This window comes from Polypterus senegalus, chromosome 1, assembly GCF_016835505.1.
Source record: "Polypterus senegalus isolate Bchr_013 chromosome 1, ASM1683550v1, whole genome shotgun sequence".
NCBI classification, from domain to species: Eukaryota; Metazoa; Chordata; class Cladistia; order Polypteriformes; family Polypteridae; genus Polypterus; species Polypterus senegalus.
Genome location: NC_053154.1, coordinates 276,549,367 through 276,566,757, shown reverse-complemented (window position 1 = coordinate 276,566,757; position 17,391 = coordinate 276,549,367). Strand labels below are relative to the sequence as shown.

Genomic DNA, 17,391 nt, shown 5'->3' with positions numbered 1-17,391 from the left:
GTTGGGGAGCATGCACTGGTACAGCATGTTGCCAGGATCCTGTTTGGCAACCCCCAAGGCAGACATGCAGTCCAGTCCCATCCTCCGGAAATGTCCATCTATCTGCCTCAGCCAGGTGTTATGTGGGTGTCCCCTTGGCTTGGTTCAGCCTCTTTAGTCCTCAACAATAAGGACTCAGCAAGCTGGAATCGTGCCACATGGTTGTAGAACTGTAAATGACACTCTCTCACAATGTATGTAATGTGCCTTAATCAGGATTCCATGAGTAACTGCTCGTTCAACATAAAGTCAAACCAGCGGTACCCAAGGATTCTCAGAAGAGACACATTACCGGTCTTTGTCTCAGGTTACTGCATAGCTCCATGTCTCACAGCCATATAGCAAAACAGGAAGAACCAGGACTGTAAAGACTTGGACCTTTGTCCTTTTGCACAGATATCGGGAGCACCACACGCATCTTTCCAGCGACCTCATGTCCCCCCATGTTCTCCCAATCCATCTTCTGACGTCAAAGGAAGAGCCACCAGAGACATGAATGTCTCTGCCAAAGTAAGTAAACCTCTCAACGAGGTTGACACTCTCTGCAGACAGACACACTGCTGATGGCTGTGCCCAAGATGTCATTAAAGGCCTAGATCAACCCTGCACAACTCAAAAATGATCAAGGGCCGCAACGAAAGTTGGAAAATGTAGCGTGGGCCAACGTTAAATTCACAAAAAATAATGAAGGTGGCAACCCTCAATATTTTCAAGAGAGTACCAATTAAAAACATGTTAAGAAAGTATTAGATAATCAAATTTAATAATGTTAACTTACCAAAAGCATGAAAAACTGCCACATTTGTACTTGTTCAATGGACCCTTAATGTGAGACGTTGCATCTCATGTCACCAGGTTTTTCAACTTTTGTTTAGTTTTTCAAATTCTGGAGTCATATCTGATGGTGAAGTTTTTAATATGTCTTCTAAGTGTTCAGTTAAACACAAACGAGATTTGCTTTTATTAAGGTTCATAGCAGAAAATGTTTGTTCACATATGTACGCGCTGCCAAACACGCTGAATACTTGCATTGCTGCGTTCCTTAAATTTTTAAATTTCTTTTTGCCCAAGCTTCTGTAAAAGTCAAGAAGATCACCTTCTCTGTTCTTGCTTTTTTAAATTGCTGAACATTGAAGTCCAATGATCTCCAGCTGTAAGTCTACAGGAACTTTATCTGGGTTCACAGAAAAAGGGTCTTTAGTCACTCTGAATTTGATTTCCTCTTCTCTTGACAGCGCAAATCTTTTGTTGAGTTCTTGAATTAATTTATCAAAGTCATGAAAATATTTCTTTCCTAGCATGGCAGGTTTGTTAGAAGGAATGGTCTTACATGTTGGGAAATGGCTCATGTCTCCTTTCGACAATTGGTTTTTAAACGCGCAAGTTTCATTTTGAAAGCTCTTACTGATTACAAAAGTTGAAAAAGAAGCTGTGACTTTCCCTGCAGTTTTGAATTCAGTCCGTTCAAATGAGTGGTGATATCAATCAGAAAACATAGGTCGGTGTCCAATCTTCTTTTTTCAATTCGGGAAAATCCTTTGGAACATTTTTCAAAAACTCGATGATTTCCACTTTGAGTGCAATGAAACGTTGCAATACTTTCCCACAGCATAGCCAACGAACCTCCGTATGATACAGTAAATGCCCGAAATTAGCGCCAGCTTCTTCTAGAAATGCATGAAATGTTCAATGTTTAAGCCCTCTTGCCCAGATGTAATTTACAACAGAAACTACGACTGACATCATATGGTCGTAACTTAGGACTTTCCTGCACAGCACTTGTTGATGAGCGATGCAATGATATTTGGTTAATTTTTTCGCAGTAAATTCTTCCAGCAGTGTTACCTCTAAGGTTTTCCAGCAGCAGCAATTTCTTTTGAAATTAAAAAAGCTTACCTTTGTAGCCACCTTACTTTCTGTCTTTGCCTTTTTGAACAACTGCTGTTGTCCATACAAAGCTTTCAGCAGGTTTGATGCCTTAATTTTCTTTTCATTTTCATTCAACTTTGCCAACTCAACATGTTTGGTTTCAAAATGATGTTGGACATTGTATTCCTTTGGAACTGCAATTGATTCGCAGAAAACCAAACAAAGTATTTTATCATTGTAGAAGCTGAACAGATACTTATTTGTCCACTCAGGATTAAATACTCTCTGTTCTGACTCAATTTTGCACTTGCAATTATCACCACCCATTATTTCTGGTCACTGTGAATTGAATGTTAATTAAGACCCGCACTTTACCACGCACATAAGCTGGCATAAAAAAAAACACAACTCACGCGGCTTCAACTCTAAAAACGTAAGATCAGGGTTAAAGATAAAAGCACAGTTGAAATAAGATTATTAACATCACAATAATCACACTGGGTCCTGGGATTGAATGGACTGCACGTTTAACCTTTGGGAGCTATCACAAGGACTCTGACTCCACAATTTTATATTATATACAAACAGTAGTTTCTTGGAATGACATGTAGATGCGTTTTGTACCATTAGATATAAGTTTAGTCACATTTAAGTATGAGTTCACAATTCTTAGAAACCCTGACACAGTCCGCAGTGAGAGCCGTATCGGGCCACATGCGGCCCGCGGGCCGTATGTTGTGCAGGGTTGGCCTAGATCTTGGTTTTTATCCAGGACACTCACAAGCCCAGACACTCACAAGCCCAGACATTCAGACTCCTCACTCAGTCTCTTGGGAACCCCGATCAGAGCCTCCATTCACTCCGCAAAGATCACAGCATTTTCGGCGAAGTCATGATCAGTGAATCTTTCTTCACCAACAGATTCCCCACAGTTGCTGGGCCCCACGACCCTGCCCAACACCCAGTCCATGCAAGCATTGAAGAGGGTAGGAGCAAAAACATACCCCTGACAAACTCCAGTATCAACTGGGAAAAAAGCATAGGTTCTGCCTCAACTCTAATATGCAATCACAGTACCAGTGTACAAAACGGCCATGATATCCAGCAACTTTGGTGGGGACACCGCGATGTCAGGATGTCCCACAGGGCAGCTCGATCAACTGAGTTGAATGCTTTATGAAAATTGACAAAGGCTGCAAAGAAAGTCTACTGATATTTGCGTTTCTGTTTAATGAGAACTCTCAGTCAGTTTTCCAGTCAATTGGGATGATGCCCGTCTCCCAAATGAAAGCAAAGATTTCTTGCAATGCCAGGAGAGCAGCCTTACCACCAGCCTGCAGATGTTGGGTACCATAGATCCCTGCAGCCTTCCGTACACTCAGCTGGAGGATCAGCTTCAAGAAACATGGACCCAGAGATGTCCAGCATCCTCGCCTGAGAATCAGGTTTAAACAGCTGCTCAAAGTAGCCAGCCCAGTGGGGCTCAACTTCAGGGTCATCCATAAGGACCATTCCAACATCTGCAACTCTCCGAGAATCAGATTCAGATGTGTGTAATATTTTGATTCCTCTATAAGCAGGACATGGGTCACTAGACCCTATATAGTGTGTCATCTGCTCTCAAATTCCTCTAACAAACGCCTCCTTATCTGCCCTCAGAACCCTGGCAGCCATTCTTCTCAGTTCCCAGGTCAGACTGGAGTTGCCATTAAGCTGTGCACTACGATTCTTCTCGATGATATCCAGGGTGCCCTGCGAGATGAAGCACCTCCTTCTGGGAACACCATCACAACCCTCAGCAACCTTCAGGGTCTTGTCACTAAAAGTCACATGAACACCATAGGAAAATGCAAAAATCACTCTGAATACATAAGGAAATTAACACCTTTGGGCTACTTTATTGAAAATCTTTTTTAGTCAATTGGATTACCATTAGCATTACTCACAAAGGGGAACATATAAAACATAAACAGGCAAATCTGGGCATGTGACTCATACTGCATGACTTTAAACTTGTGAATGTAGATGGATGCAGTGTTTTGGATGCAGATATGTAAGTTTTTTGGCCAAAAAATTTAAAGCACCTGGGGATGTGCCAGTAAGTTAGTAGAGAAGATGTAGTTTTAGGTCCAATAGCAAGCTTGGCCCAGGTTGACAAGAAGGTGAAGCCTTTTCTTTTTTATGTTGCTTAATAAAATACAAGTAAAAAATAAAAATAAAACAAATTTAAATTGAGTTTCATATATATAGATGTATAAATGTAGTATTGTTTGTGATGATGGAAAACTTGTTGATTCTAAAACAGAATCTAAATACAGGTCTGTTTTAAATTAGGGATAAGAAAAATTTGGTATGAAAAAAAGTATAACAAATGGAGTGCCTTCAGTAAAGAGTACAGCATAAAAAATAAACTGAATTGAATTACTGGCCCAATCCTATTGCAGAAGTAAATGCTAGATACCAGCCTCACAGTAATATATATGTTACAAAGAAATCTTTAATACTTTAATAATGGAATTGGGAGTTAGAGCCAAAAAATAAACTTCACGAGAAAGACGTTGATGTCTCTGGAGACTCAACACTGTCCTCATCATTTCCTCAAAAGACAGGGTGTACAAATAAAACAGCTAATCGGATGTTGGCTTATATAGCTGTGTGAATCACAAGTTATTACTAAGTTGCATAATGTACTTCTTTAGACATGTTTGTAATACTGGGTGTGGATTTAGTCTCCAAAATGCAAGAAGGACAAAATAATACTCTTGAATTGTCCATAAATGACCTCCGAACGTGTCTGGATCTGTTCCAGCATTACAGTTTAAGATCTACGAGAAAAGACTGAAATATTAAAATCTTTTCAGACTAAGTAAATAGAAATTGATTCCACAATTTAAAGTGTATTTAAAAGAAAGCACATATTTGGTACATTTGAAAACTGAATCTTTTTATTTGAGAAACAGTCAACTACATTCCTAAAGTCTTTGTCTTTTTTTTTTTTAAATAAATATGTAATGGTAAATCTGTGCTGTGTAATGTATTTTAAAGAATTTACATTGTACTATATTTTATAAATACAGTGACACTAATTGAATATTGTCAGCCATAATATACTTTATTATGGGGGAAAATGTAATTGTTTAAACTCAAACTCACCTAAGTAAATACGTAGGCTAAATCAAAATCACCAATAGAACTTTTTTTTTTTTTAATTAAGGCAAAATTTTAGTTTTTCATAACATTTGTTTTTGATAATTCATCTCATACTTGCTGAATGTGCTATGGTTTTCCCTGCTGTGCCAAAGGTGTGTGGCAGTCAAGACTAGTGCAGCATTTATGTACCTTTAGCACAGGCCAGCAAAATGCTGTTTATTTTTAGGTCAGTTCACAGCTTTTAAAATTCCTCCCTTAATTAGGCTTAGGGGGGATTGAAAGTGGGTCTCAGAGGCAGCTGCCTATATGACTGTTTTCTGGAAAAACACAAGCCAGCCAATTAATGAGAGTCCAAAGCACAACAAACTAGTCTTAGCCACTACTGGGATTTTCAAAACTTGAAAAAATAAAATCTTTATTGCTTTCATGAATCATTCCAACACATCTGAATTTGATTACCTTAAGATTTTAAAAATTTCTGTAATAAACTAATCTCCATTGACCTAACAGACGCATATGCCTTTAATAAGAAATGAATTGTCCACCCAGAGGTTCTTGTTTGCCAGATATGTCTTCCTGTTTGCACATGGATGGTCTACAGTAAAATAAGACATTTTTACTAATAATTAAGTTTTCATTTTCATTGTGTTTCTCCAAAATCTGTTTTGCAAGATTGTATTCAAGTCATTGTGTCTTTTCTGAAAGTAAAGTTTACTATTCACATTATATTTAGTCATGTAAGAATAAACTGAATATATAAATCACAAATGTTATAGTACATACTAAACAAATATATAAAACATAGAAGAAACTAAATATATTCTTGAATGTAGGTTTGTATAAATCAATTTAACTAAGACAGAAAGTGTCAAAGTTTAGTTTCACTGTTGGGGTAGTTTTGTGGCCAAACTTAATGCTGAAAACATTTTATGCATGACTGGTACTAAAATTAAGGTGCCTGTCTACTCATTTATAAAAGTTTAAACTATCATGATCCAACTCCAGGTCATGGGAGGCCAGGACATATTCTGGAAGCACTAAGTTCAAGTCAGGGAACAGCCCTGAAGAGGGCAGGGGTCCATCACAGGGAATAATTTACAGTCACCAGAACATCTATAGAGGTGCGGGAGGAACACCTCATGTACTGTACATATGGAGAATATGCAGGCTCTAGATGGGTAGCTGTCTAGCACAAAATAAACCCAGGAAGCTGAATTCATAAAGCAGTAGTGCTGACCACTACAAAACCATACCGCCCATCAATCAAGTCACGTTCTGTTACATCACAGTCTTTAAAATGCAACAAATTGTGTTGCTGAATGCAGTACAAATTCAGATCACCTGCAAATAAATGTATGATTTTTCTGGAAAAATTACATTCATCCTGCTAATGACCAAAGTACTATAGTTAAATATACTACAGCATTTATTTACAAACCTTACATAACACTTAACCCAGTAGAAGACATACTGTACAGTAGCAGCTAATAGTAAGCACTATAGCAGACCATGAAAGGAACCAGAGAACAGTAAGTTATGGCCTGAACCTTGTAGTCTTACAAGCTATTCGTCCTCAACAAAGGCCCCAAGTGTTATTCATACTAAGCAGATGAAGGAACAGGGTTAAATGTTTAGATGATGTGACAGACAGGGGGCACTGTCTTCCCCTTGAACCCTCAGACCAGATGCCAGACACCAGATAAAAGTCCAAATAATGACTTTATTAATACAAATAAGTTCACAAAGCACCTCCACCTCCACTATACTTTCAATAATACAATAATAATCAATAATACATTCTTCAATAATCACAATCCTCCACACCTCCCAGCAGCTCAGTCACCCTTCCTCCCAACTCGGCTCACTGCTGGGATCTCCCACTGTCCTTTTAAACTCTTTGACCCAGAAGTGTTTCTGTCCCTCAGTCCATGTGACTTTGTAACACTTCCGGGTCAGGTAAAAACTCCTTTTCTACAGCCCAGAAGTACGTCATTTCCTCTATCCCCTTGACTGGGAAGTACTTCCGGGCTGTAGGGAAAATAGAAGACCCTGGTCCTCCCTGCAGCGTCCCCTGGTGGTCCCCACGTTATCCAGCAGGGCTGTGAAGAAAGACTCCAATGTCCATGATGCCCTGCTGGAATTCGGGGCACCTCCATGTTGCAGGGAGGGCTCCATCTGGCGGCCTGGATGTATTGGCCAGGAGAAGCTGCCTGCCATATTCCACAATACTCCCCCCTCAGCGAATCACCATGGGGCGTCACTTCCAGTCCGGTGGGGGTCGTCTTTCTCCAGGAGGACTTTCTGGTCGGACCTCAGCTATTTCTTGAACAGTATTCCCTAGAGAACCTAGGGGGAACATCAAACCAGTTATACATTTTATAAACTGTTCTCCAAGGACAATTTCGCCAAATGTGGCCCAGCCAGCGGCATTCATAACACTGCCTCTGTCCTCTTGCTATTCTCCCTCTGCAATGCTGGAAACACTCTGGAAAGTCTGTCTCCGCCCCTTTTTCCACTGAGGAGGGTTCCACAGCCGCACCTGATCTCTCTAATTTGTCAGGAGACCCCCTTTTTTCTTTTGGGATATCCTGTTTAATCTGGGTTTTATCTACAGTCTGAGTCTCTCTATTTGCCAGAGAGAGACCCTTCACTTTTTGAACCCCCATTGATTTAACCATGCCCGGTGTCGGGGTCTTCAGGATTGTATCGCTCCGGGAGACAGCATTATTCAGCTGCTTCGGCTCGATCGACCCCTCCCCTGAGCACTCGGTCAACATTCCCGACTCCTTTGTAGGGCTCATAGCAACTTGGCACCCGCTATGGATTAATCGCAGGCCCGTGTCACTCTGCATCCCTTTTTCCTGTACGGTACCGGTAATACTCATCTGTACCACCGAATCAATTAATACAGGAGACTCCCGACCAAACCGCTGCAGGTATTCCTCAAGCCTTTTTAATGGCGTTTTGGACGTTGCTCCCAGCTCTTCGACAACCCTCTTGATTGTCATCATAATCTGGAAAAAACTATGTATGGGCTCGAGCAATTTCTCCAGTTCCCGCATGTCCATAATATTATTTAAATCAGCCGGAGGTGGACTCGTTTCATCATTAGACCTACCTTCCAGCCAGGAGCCAATGAGCACATCCACTCCTGGGACGTGCTCTATTGGGCTTCGCTAGGGTGTCTGGGATTTTATAGTTCCCATTTCCGGAGGACCGGGTTGCCATCTTTGGCTGACTGCGATCCGCCTGTATTAATTTATCGGTGGACCGATCAGTCATTTCCCGGACCTCCTTACTATTTTGTGGGGTGAGTGGTACTTCGCTCGCCTCCCCTTTCCCCTTTGGAAAGTCCAAGTCTGTCTTCTTTTGGGCGAAGTAGTATGCAGCAGGAAGCGGACCTTCTCCTTCCCAGAGTCCCTCGGGATTGGTCACGTGATTCTTGCCGGCACATGACATGCAGAAGTCCTTCTTGCTCATCTGTTCGAACAGGAGCACACCACCATCTTCGGGATTTTCTCCTGTCTCTTGCAGAGCCTCCGGATGACCTTCTCCAAGGTATGTGCATGGGACAAAATGTGTTATTTTAAATATGTTATCAATTAAATCCCCGGCACATACCTCGTGGTAGTCGTCTTTCTCCAGAGGGCTTTCCCGACCCGTGTAGCCACTCCAAAGCTCATCCCGAGCGTCGGCCATGATGAGCGTGGGACCTCCGCTTTTGCTGTCGCTCTGCTTGGCCTTTTTCTTCCCCATGATGGACTTGGTAAACAGGGTTTGTGACAATTTTTCTGCATGTCGTGACGCTGTCTTCTTGGGGTTTTCTGTCCACAGAAAATTCTTTTCCAGGTCCTCTGCCAAACTGACGGTCAGAGGATCCTGACGACTACGCCACTGTAACAGACAGGGGGTGCTGTCATCCCCTTGAACCCTCAGACCAGACATCAGATAAACGTCCAAATAATGACTTTATTAATACAAATAAGTGCACAAGGTACCTCCACTATACTTTAAATAATACAATAATAATCAATAATACAATCCTCAATAATCACAATCCTCCACACCTCCCAGCAGCTCAGTCACCCTCCCTCCGAAACCGGCTCACTGCTGGGATCTCCCACAGTCCTTTTAAACTCTTTGACCCGGAAGTGTTTCTGTCCCTCAGTCCATGTGACTTTGTAACACTTCCGGGTTGGGTGAAAACTCCTTTTCTTCAGCCTGGAAGTATTTAATTTCCTCTGTCCCCTTGACTGGGAAGTACTTCTGGGCTATAAGGAAAATTGAAGTCCCTGGTCCTCCTTGCAGCATCACATGGCGGTCCCCACGTTATCCAGCAGGGCTGTGGAGAAAGACTCCAATGTCCATGATGCCCTGCTGGAATTCGAGGCACCTCCATGTTGCAGGGAGGGCTCCATCTTGCGGCCTGGGGGTATTGGCCGGGAGAAGCTGCCGGCCATATTCTACAATGATTACATGTTTTTGTTTGATTTAAGGTATAGAAGGGTGTGAAAGACTTGAGTGTTGCATGAGAAGGGTGCCCACACAGGAAGAGACAGTTTTTGCATGAATACCCTGTGTATCATTGTTCCGCCTCTGGACAAAGAAGCATAAAAATTATAATGCAAATAATTGTATTTTATTTATTTGTCTATCTTTCTACAGACGTTTAGAACAGAATGGTATAAAATCAGTTCCTCCTGGAGCATTTTCACCTTATAAGAAACTGCGCAGAATGTAAGTAGAGTTCTCTTACAATGGGAATTTTTCTCATAGACTTAAGTCAACAAAACCTCCAACCACAGTGCATCCATTTAAAACTCAAACCATCTTCAAACTATTTCCAGGTACAGCACTGCTGGTTCTGATGAAAGCATAAATGTGTTAATTTACCATTAGTTTTTAACTCTTACAATGTCTTTGGGTCAAATTTGACTCAGTTTTGTGTTTGAAATCAGTAAAAGCAATCTAAATTGTTGTTTGTAACACCTTTAGTTGTGATTATTGCTGCTAAACTTTTCCTATAATTTGATATCTGTCCTTCATATTGCTGTTGAGAGTTTTTAGCCCACTTTTCTTTGCAGAACTGGTTTAGTTTAGGCACATTGGTAGGTTTGTGAACATGAAGAGCTTATTTCAAGACCTGCAACAGCACCTCTACTGGATTCAAAGTCACGACTTTAACTAGGCCACTCCAAAACTTCTTCTGATCAACTGAGTTGTGTTCTTGCATTTGTGTTTTGGGTCATTGTGCTGCTGAATGGCGAGTAGACTTTTCACCATTGTTTCAGGTGTTCTTCATTTGTGTGTACAGTGGAGTCCTAGAGCCTTAGAAATGGCTTTGCAATCTTTCCTAACTGGTGTATTTCTATAACATTTTTCCTTATCTCTTCTGGAAATGTCTTTGATTGAAGCATAGAGTTCTAATAGAAACCTTATGGTGACTATTTCACCCATTTTTGGAATCAATATATGGTGAGCTTTAGAATGAATAGGACTAGCTGCAGTCAGGTTTGGCAATGTTCAGTCTGAGTCAGTTAAATTTGATCATGGGGATTAATTAATATAGGCACATATAGTGTTTTATGCTGTTTTGTGGTTGTCGATCATGAATATGACATTTTTAATATTTCATTCTTTACTGTTTATGACACAATATTTTTACAAAATGTTCTTAACTAGACTGAGTTACTTTAAAGTGTAAATGCCCTACTTTAAAGTATACTATGCCCTATTCAACACTATGTTTAAATATACTGAATAAAATGGGAACAAAAATGAATCTCACTTGCACTTACTGTACAGTTTATGCATGCATTTTTAAGGTAAATATGGTGTAGGGTTGGCTCCGTACTACTGGTTTCTTCTGGGAGCCTCTTGGGCCCGCCACCATCGATTACATTACCAAGATGAGCCAGGCAAATGAGGACACATGTATCCAGACAAGGAATAGGTGCAAAAGTGGCAAAATGCTTTTGTTAAAAACAAAGTCAAAACAAATGAAAGTGTCCAAATAAATAGTGCAGTGCAGTCAAAATTCAATAAATAAATAAATAAATAATCCAATAAAATCTCAGGTGTTTGGTGAATGTTAAAATCCAATAAATAAATATCCATAAAACCCAGGTTAAAACAAGTCTTCTTCTTCTAAATCCTCAAGCCCAACCTTCAGCCCCCTCCAGTGCCAGCTACATGCTACTTCCTTAGGGCTCCATTCCTGTCTGCCTGCTTCCTCCTGTTGTACCACAGCTCTCCCTCGCGCCTACCCTTCCCTCCATCCTTTAATCTCTACACCTCTTTTTTCATTTCTTCTTTTTTGTTCCTTTTTCATTCCCCTTCTCTTCACACAGGCTTCTTTTTATCTATCCCGGGGTGGGCAATATCGGTCCTGGAAGGCCACAGTGGCTGCAGGTTTTTATTCCAACCCAATTGCTTAATTAGAAACCAATCCTTGCCAGTTAATTTTATGGCTTGCTGGTTTGAAATATTAGGTTCTTGTATCTTATATTTTTTCTTTTATAAGGATATCACCCAAAAGATATGAAGCCTAAAGCGGATAATTTTCAGTCTGTCATATTCTTCTCTTAAGTGCTTTATTAAACCAGCTAGTCCATGATGAATCCACAAATGTGTAAATGGAAGCAAGTTACATGGACAAATGCTGGCTCCTTTGTCAATTGCATCTTATTGCTAATAAGCAGCCATTGAAACAGTGAATGTAGTTGTTTATGACTGAAATAAGCAATTAAGCTTAACAAGCAAGACCACTGAAATGAAGTATCAAAATGTCACTTCAGTAATTAAGTGCTTCATCAGCAATAATTGACTTCTCTCATTAAGAAAATGGGTTGGAATAAAAACCCTGTAGCCACTGTGGCCTTTCAGGACCGACATTGCCTACCCCGATCTATCCTCTCTAATTGGGTGGAGGCGTGACAAACCGCTCCACCGTAGGTACAATTGAGGCTCGCAACCGATCGACATGCCTCTGTATGTGTATTGGTTAAGCACCTGTAAAAGGCGCTATATAACGCCCGACTCGGCACAGACTACGCAGAGGCACGTGTAAACCACACAGGCTTTTTATTTTATTCTTCAGCCATGGGACATGCCTTCCCTGTGCCCCACAGGCCCAACACAATCCCAAAAGCACTTAACAGTCAGCACAACAACCCTTGGTCCTTGTACCACCACTCCTCCCAGGCAACATCGTCCTCGTCCTCCCGAGTCCGGCTATCGAGTGGTGGAGGTTGGCCCGTTTTATAGCCCACCCAGAAGTGTTCCAGGTGCTTGACCACCTGGTCCCAATTGCACCTCCGGGTGGGGCTGATGATTCGTCCAGTTGGGACCTTGAGTCCCGGCAGCACCCCCTAGTGGCCATCCCAGCTCCCAACCAGGCTGTGGAAGACTCCATCTCCCATGGAGCCAGGTGGGAGGCTGGGGAATCATCGTCAGCCCGGGAGGCTGCCACCAAGCGTCCCAGGGGAGGTATTGAGCTGTCCAAAGTTGCCCCTCCAGAACATATGTAGCAGGGGCTTCCCGGCCGGGCATGGAACTCAGCCGTTCATCACACTGCCCCTCCCTCAGATGAGCCTTGTGGGGCTCATCGGCCTGCCCCGCGAGAGCTGGTCCTCTCCAGGACAAGGAGTCGGCGTCCGAAGGTCCACGGCTCTGCCCTGTGGAGACAAAATAAACAGGTCTGGGAATGCTGCCCTGACGTCCCCGCCACTCGGACATCCTCTCTGGACAACACCTCCAGACATGGCCACAGCAGCCGCAGTTATAGCACGGCCCCACCCCTTCCAACTCAATCCCCGCGGGAACGGAAGCAGACAGGAAACCCCTGCCTCTTCGCCCGCTGAGCAGAGGGCTCATGACGTCTCCGCCCCTCTGTAGCGCAGCCCTCCTGTGCTCTCAAGTCAACAGGCTTACGCTGCTCTCTATTAGGAGAATCCCGTTTCTTTTCCCGAGTCCTCCTCTTTCTCTGGGGCGCCTGACAGTCTCGGTCCCTCTATGGGAAGAAGATGGACCCTTCACCGTCTATACCCCTTTAGACGTCCGCGAAACTGGCGCCGACAGTCGAAGCGAAGTTGTTTGGCAGCCGACTTCAATCAGCTGCCTCCCCACACACTCCCCTGCCAAGCCGTCAGTCATTGCGTTAGTGTCACGTGTAGTGGGCAGGTCGGCTTGGCAAGCAGTACTGACTATCACTGCAGCCATTGTGCTCCGCCCCCTTTCCTCTAAGGCACAGGCCTCACTCACCTGTACCGCCGCGTCCTGCAGGTAGGAGGCTGGCGTTCCGTGACTTTGCAGCCACTTGACAATAGCTCCTCACGGGCCGCCAAGCTTGTTCTCAAGTCCCTCCTTTGTCTCCTGCACGGCCTGTAAGAATTTAAACAAGGACTGCAGGGTCAGGAGGACAGATTCCACCTCCCATGCAGCCCAAGAGAAATTAATGGTTTCAGCCGGCATTGAACTAGGGTTCTCCTTGTCCCCGGCCGCCGATCGCAAGCCATCGAGGCTCTGTGGGTGGATCCCCCTCAGGCCCCTTCGGGTAATCTTGAGGTGTGGGGAGGAGGTCCGCCATCCCCGCCTGCCAGCCTTCCTTGGCGGGCGACTGACACATGCCCTCCCCATTGTTACCTGCTTCATAGAGCTGCGCCCACTCCTCTGGTGGAGACACCACGCTGGAAAGCTTGTCCGGGCTTTGCTCCCCCAGCCAATGAATCAGGCCGAAGGGAAGACACAGCTCTGCCTCACTCTCTCCCAAGCTTGTTCCATCGTCACGCCATGGACACATGCCCCCCTGTCCGCATTGGGTGCTTTGCCCCTCGGCGTCTAGGAGGTAGGATGGCCCACATGCAGAAAAACATACCCGCGGCCCTTCAGCCTTGGGCCAGTCACCTACCTCCAGCTGTAACCCATGCGGCGGACTAGCGTGGCGGCACCTTCCAGTTGGCCTCTGTGTCCGCCCAGCTTTTTTCTTCCCCATTCAAAGCAGTGCCTGCAGCAGCTCCTTGGCGGCCTCGGTTGCGCTCTCACGCAATGTGCTGCGCGTGCCGTCTTGCGGCCTCTGCCGCGTGTGCGCACTTCACGCCTTCCTCGTGCTGTGCCGCGCGTGCTGGCTTGCGCCCCCTGCCTCGTGTGCGCACTTCATTGCACTCTACTGTGCTGTGCTCTCCACTCTGTGCCATGCGTGCTTGCCTGTGGCTATGACGGGAGCGTGATCTCCGCGCAGCTGAGTCGAGCACATGCCTCGCGCTGTTGCACTTCGCTATGCCGGGTCTCCCCACATCTTTAATGCAGGTTCCGGCCCAAATGGACGTACCAGGATCCTGCCGACTATGGCAGATGTAAAAGGCGCTATATAGTGCCCGACCCGGCACAAACTACGCAGAGGCACGTGTAAACCACACAGGCTTTTTATTTTATTATTCATCCGTGGGACACCAAGCGTCCCAGGGGAGGTATTGAGCTGTCCAAAGTTGTTCCCCCAGAACATATGTAACAGGGGCTTCCCAGCCGGGCATGGAACCCAGCTGTCCATCACACACCCCAATTAACCACTGAGTGAAACACACTCGTACACACCTGATTCCGAGCCTGCGAGCTACCCAGGATCTTATTATTTATTAAATAAGGGTCATCTATTGTTGAGCCATGGACTTGCTATACCACAGCAGAGTTCAGCCTTCTGTGGATTTACCTCAGTCTGGAAATAAAGTTACATGATTTTAAAGTAAATTTTGTACAGGAAAGTACATAACATTCATTTGAAATTAAGGCAATAAAATGTGAATTTTAAAAATCGCATATTTCATTAAATCTCTATGTAAAATTAATTTAACACATCACCTACAAGGCACAAACTCAAACAATATATTTCTGCACATTTAAGTACATTAGATTGCACAGAATGAAAATAATATAAAACAAGGAATGTCATATGTGCAAAAGGCAAATCAACATAGTGACACCTCCTTAAGCAGAAATCATAGATTCCAAATATTTATTGTAGCAATCTAATAGTTATGCTGTTCTTAATTTAGAATTTTGTCACATTCTTCTTGTGTAGCATCTTCAGAATTACTTGGTTGGTTGATTCAAAATTTTAAATTGGTGTGCAATATTAGAGATAATTAATGTATGTGAAAGGTTGTGGTTTGTGTTAAATTTTACCAATCAGCTTCAATGCTTAGCATATTATTTATTTATTTATTTTATTATATTTCTACAGAGACCTAAGTAACAACCAAATCTCTGAGATTGCCCCTGATGCTTTTCAAGGTCTGCGCTCTCTGAACTCACTGTGGGTAACTGTACTGATTAAATTTGTTTTTTGACATTCTGCATTGTAAACATGTCACAGTTCTTGTTTAATTCTAACTTCTGTTTGTAATTTACAGTGTTTTATATGGAAATAAAATCACTGATTTGCCAAAAGGAGTATTTGATGGATTATATGCCCTACAGCTATTGTAAGTTTCTCAACACTAACATATATTTTGATTTCAATTTAAAAGCAGTAAAGTAACTTCAAACATTTTTTCCAATTAATGCCTACCTAATTTGATTAAAAAAAAAAAACTTAGAACAAGAGGTAGCAAAAAGCAAGGAATGTAAAGAAGTACTGCAGGATGTTATTTCTATTGCGGACCAAGCCTGTATATGTTCATCTATTTGTGTCCATGTCCAGGTTTTTATAGTTTGTATGTTTGCTGCCCAGTAATAAAATTGAAGTTAGGTAGAGCCATAACTTTGTGGGTGAATATATTATATTAAACAGGGGTCGAAGATTGGACGCCAAGTGTCGGTCTTTAGTAAATCCAGTTTGATCTTATGATATTACCGAAGGCAGCACTTTCTCCATCTTTCTAGCTAGGACTTTGGAGAGTATCTTAACATCATTATTCAGAAGTTAAATTGGTCTGTATGATGCACATTGTAATACGTCCTTATTTTGTTTAGGAAAGATGGTGATTAATGCTTGGCAAAGATTTTGAGGTAGAATTTTATTGTCTCTTGCTTCTGTGAATGTTGCTAATAAAAGGGCAGCTAGCTGAGTGGAGAATTTCTTATAAAATTCGACAGGGTAGTCATCGGGACCTGCTGCTTTCCCACTCTGAAGTGACTTTAGAGTATCTATTTGTGGTATCTGTAATGTATCCAGAAATGCATTAGATTGTGTCTTGTTTTCTTTAAACTCAGTAGAATATAAGGATTTATAGTAGTCTCGAAATGCGTGCATTATATTTTCATGGTCAATGATTTTGTCTCCGTTTGTGTCGGTGATTGCTGAGATTGCATTGTGAACTTCTTGCTTGTGGATTTGTTGAGCTAAAAGCTTATTAGCTTTCTCTCCATGTTCATAGTAATGATGTCTTGATTTAAAAATGAGTTGCTCAGTTTCTTTAGTTGTCAAAAGATTGAGTTCTGAATGCAGAGCCTGCCTTTTCTTATGAAAGCCTCACTTGGACACCTGACATGTTCTTGATCTATTCTAGTAATTTCGTTGGTTAGTTTTGATACCTTCTTGGTTTCCAATTTATTTCTGTGGGAAAGATATGAGATAATCTGTCCTCTTAAGAACGCCTTCAGGGTTTCCCAGAGTATTCCTGCAGAGACCTCTGAAGATGTATTTGTCTCTAGAAAAAAAATAATTTGTTTTATTATTTGTTTTGATATAAATTCTGTACAGTTCTCGTCTGCTAATAAAAGTGGGTTAAAGCGCCATTTGCGAGATGAGTATGTGGGGCATGATGATTTTAGCTCCAAGATCAGAGGGGCATGGTCGGAAATAACAATAGCGTTGTACTTGCAGGATTTAATCATAGGCAAGAAATGGTTATCTACAAAGAAATAATCAATTCTTGAGTAGCAATGATGCACTGGTGAGTAGAAGGAATATGTTCTTGAGTTTGGGTTTAGAAATCTCCAGGGGTGTGATAAGTTGTGGTCCATTACAAACTGTGTAATTGTCTTTGCATTGTTAGATGTCATCACTCCTTTTGCAGGAGACCTATCTAGGTCTGGATTTAAAACACAATTAAAGTCCCCAGCCATTATAATTTTATGAGTGTTCACATTGGGAATGGATGCAAATACATTTTGGATGAAGTCCCTATCATCCACATTGGGTGCATAAACATTTATCAAAATCACTTTATAATTAGATATAATTACCTAAGACAATCATGTATCTCTCTTCAGGATCAGATACAACATCTGATACTACAAATGAGACTGTTCTATGGATAACAATTCCCACACCTCTAGTTTTTTTTGTAAAGCTGGAATGGAACATTTGGCCAGCCCAGTCTTTTTGCAGCCGGA

The 17,391-nt window shown here is 42.4% G+C and overlaps 1 protein-coding gene across 1 annotated transcript in view; it reads left to right on the top strand.

The window, feature by feature from the left end:
* LOC120542482 (slit homolog 1 protein-like) overlaps window positions 1-17,391 on the top strand; it is a 349,841-nt gene that overhangs the window by 226,905 nt on the left and 105,545 nt on the right. Inside the window, exons 10-12 of the mRNA XM_039774990.1 lie at window positions 9,724-9,795; window positions 15,296-15,367; window positions 15,465-15,536. Coding sequence (XP_039630924.1) covers window positions 9,724-9,795; window positions 15,296-15,367; window positions 15,465-15,536 — 216 coding nt within the window. The remainder of the gene's footprint in view (window positions 1-9,723; window positions 9,796-15,295; window positions 15,368-15,464; window positions 15,537-17,391) is intronic.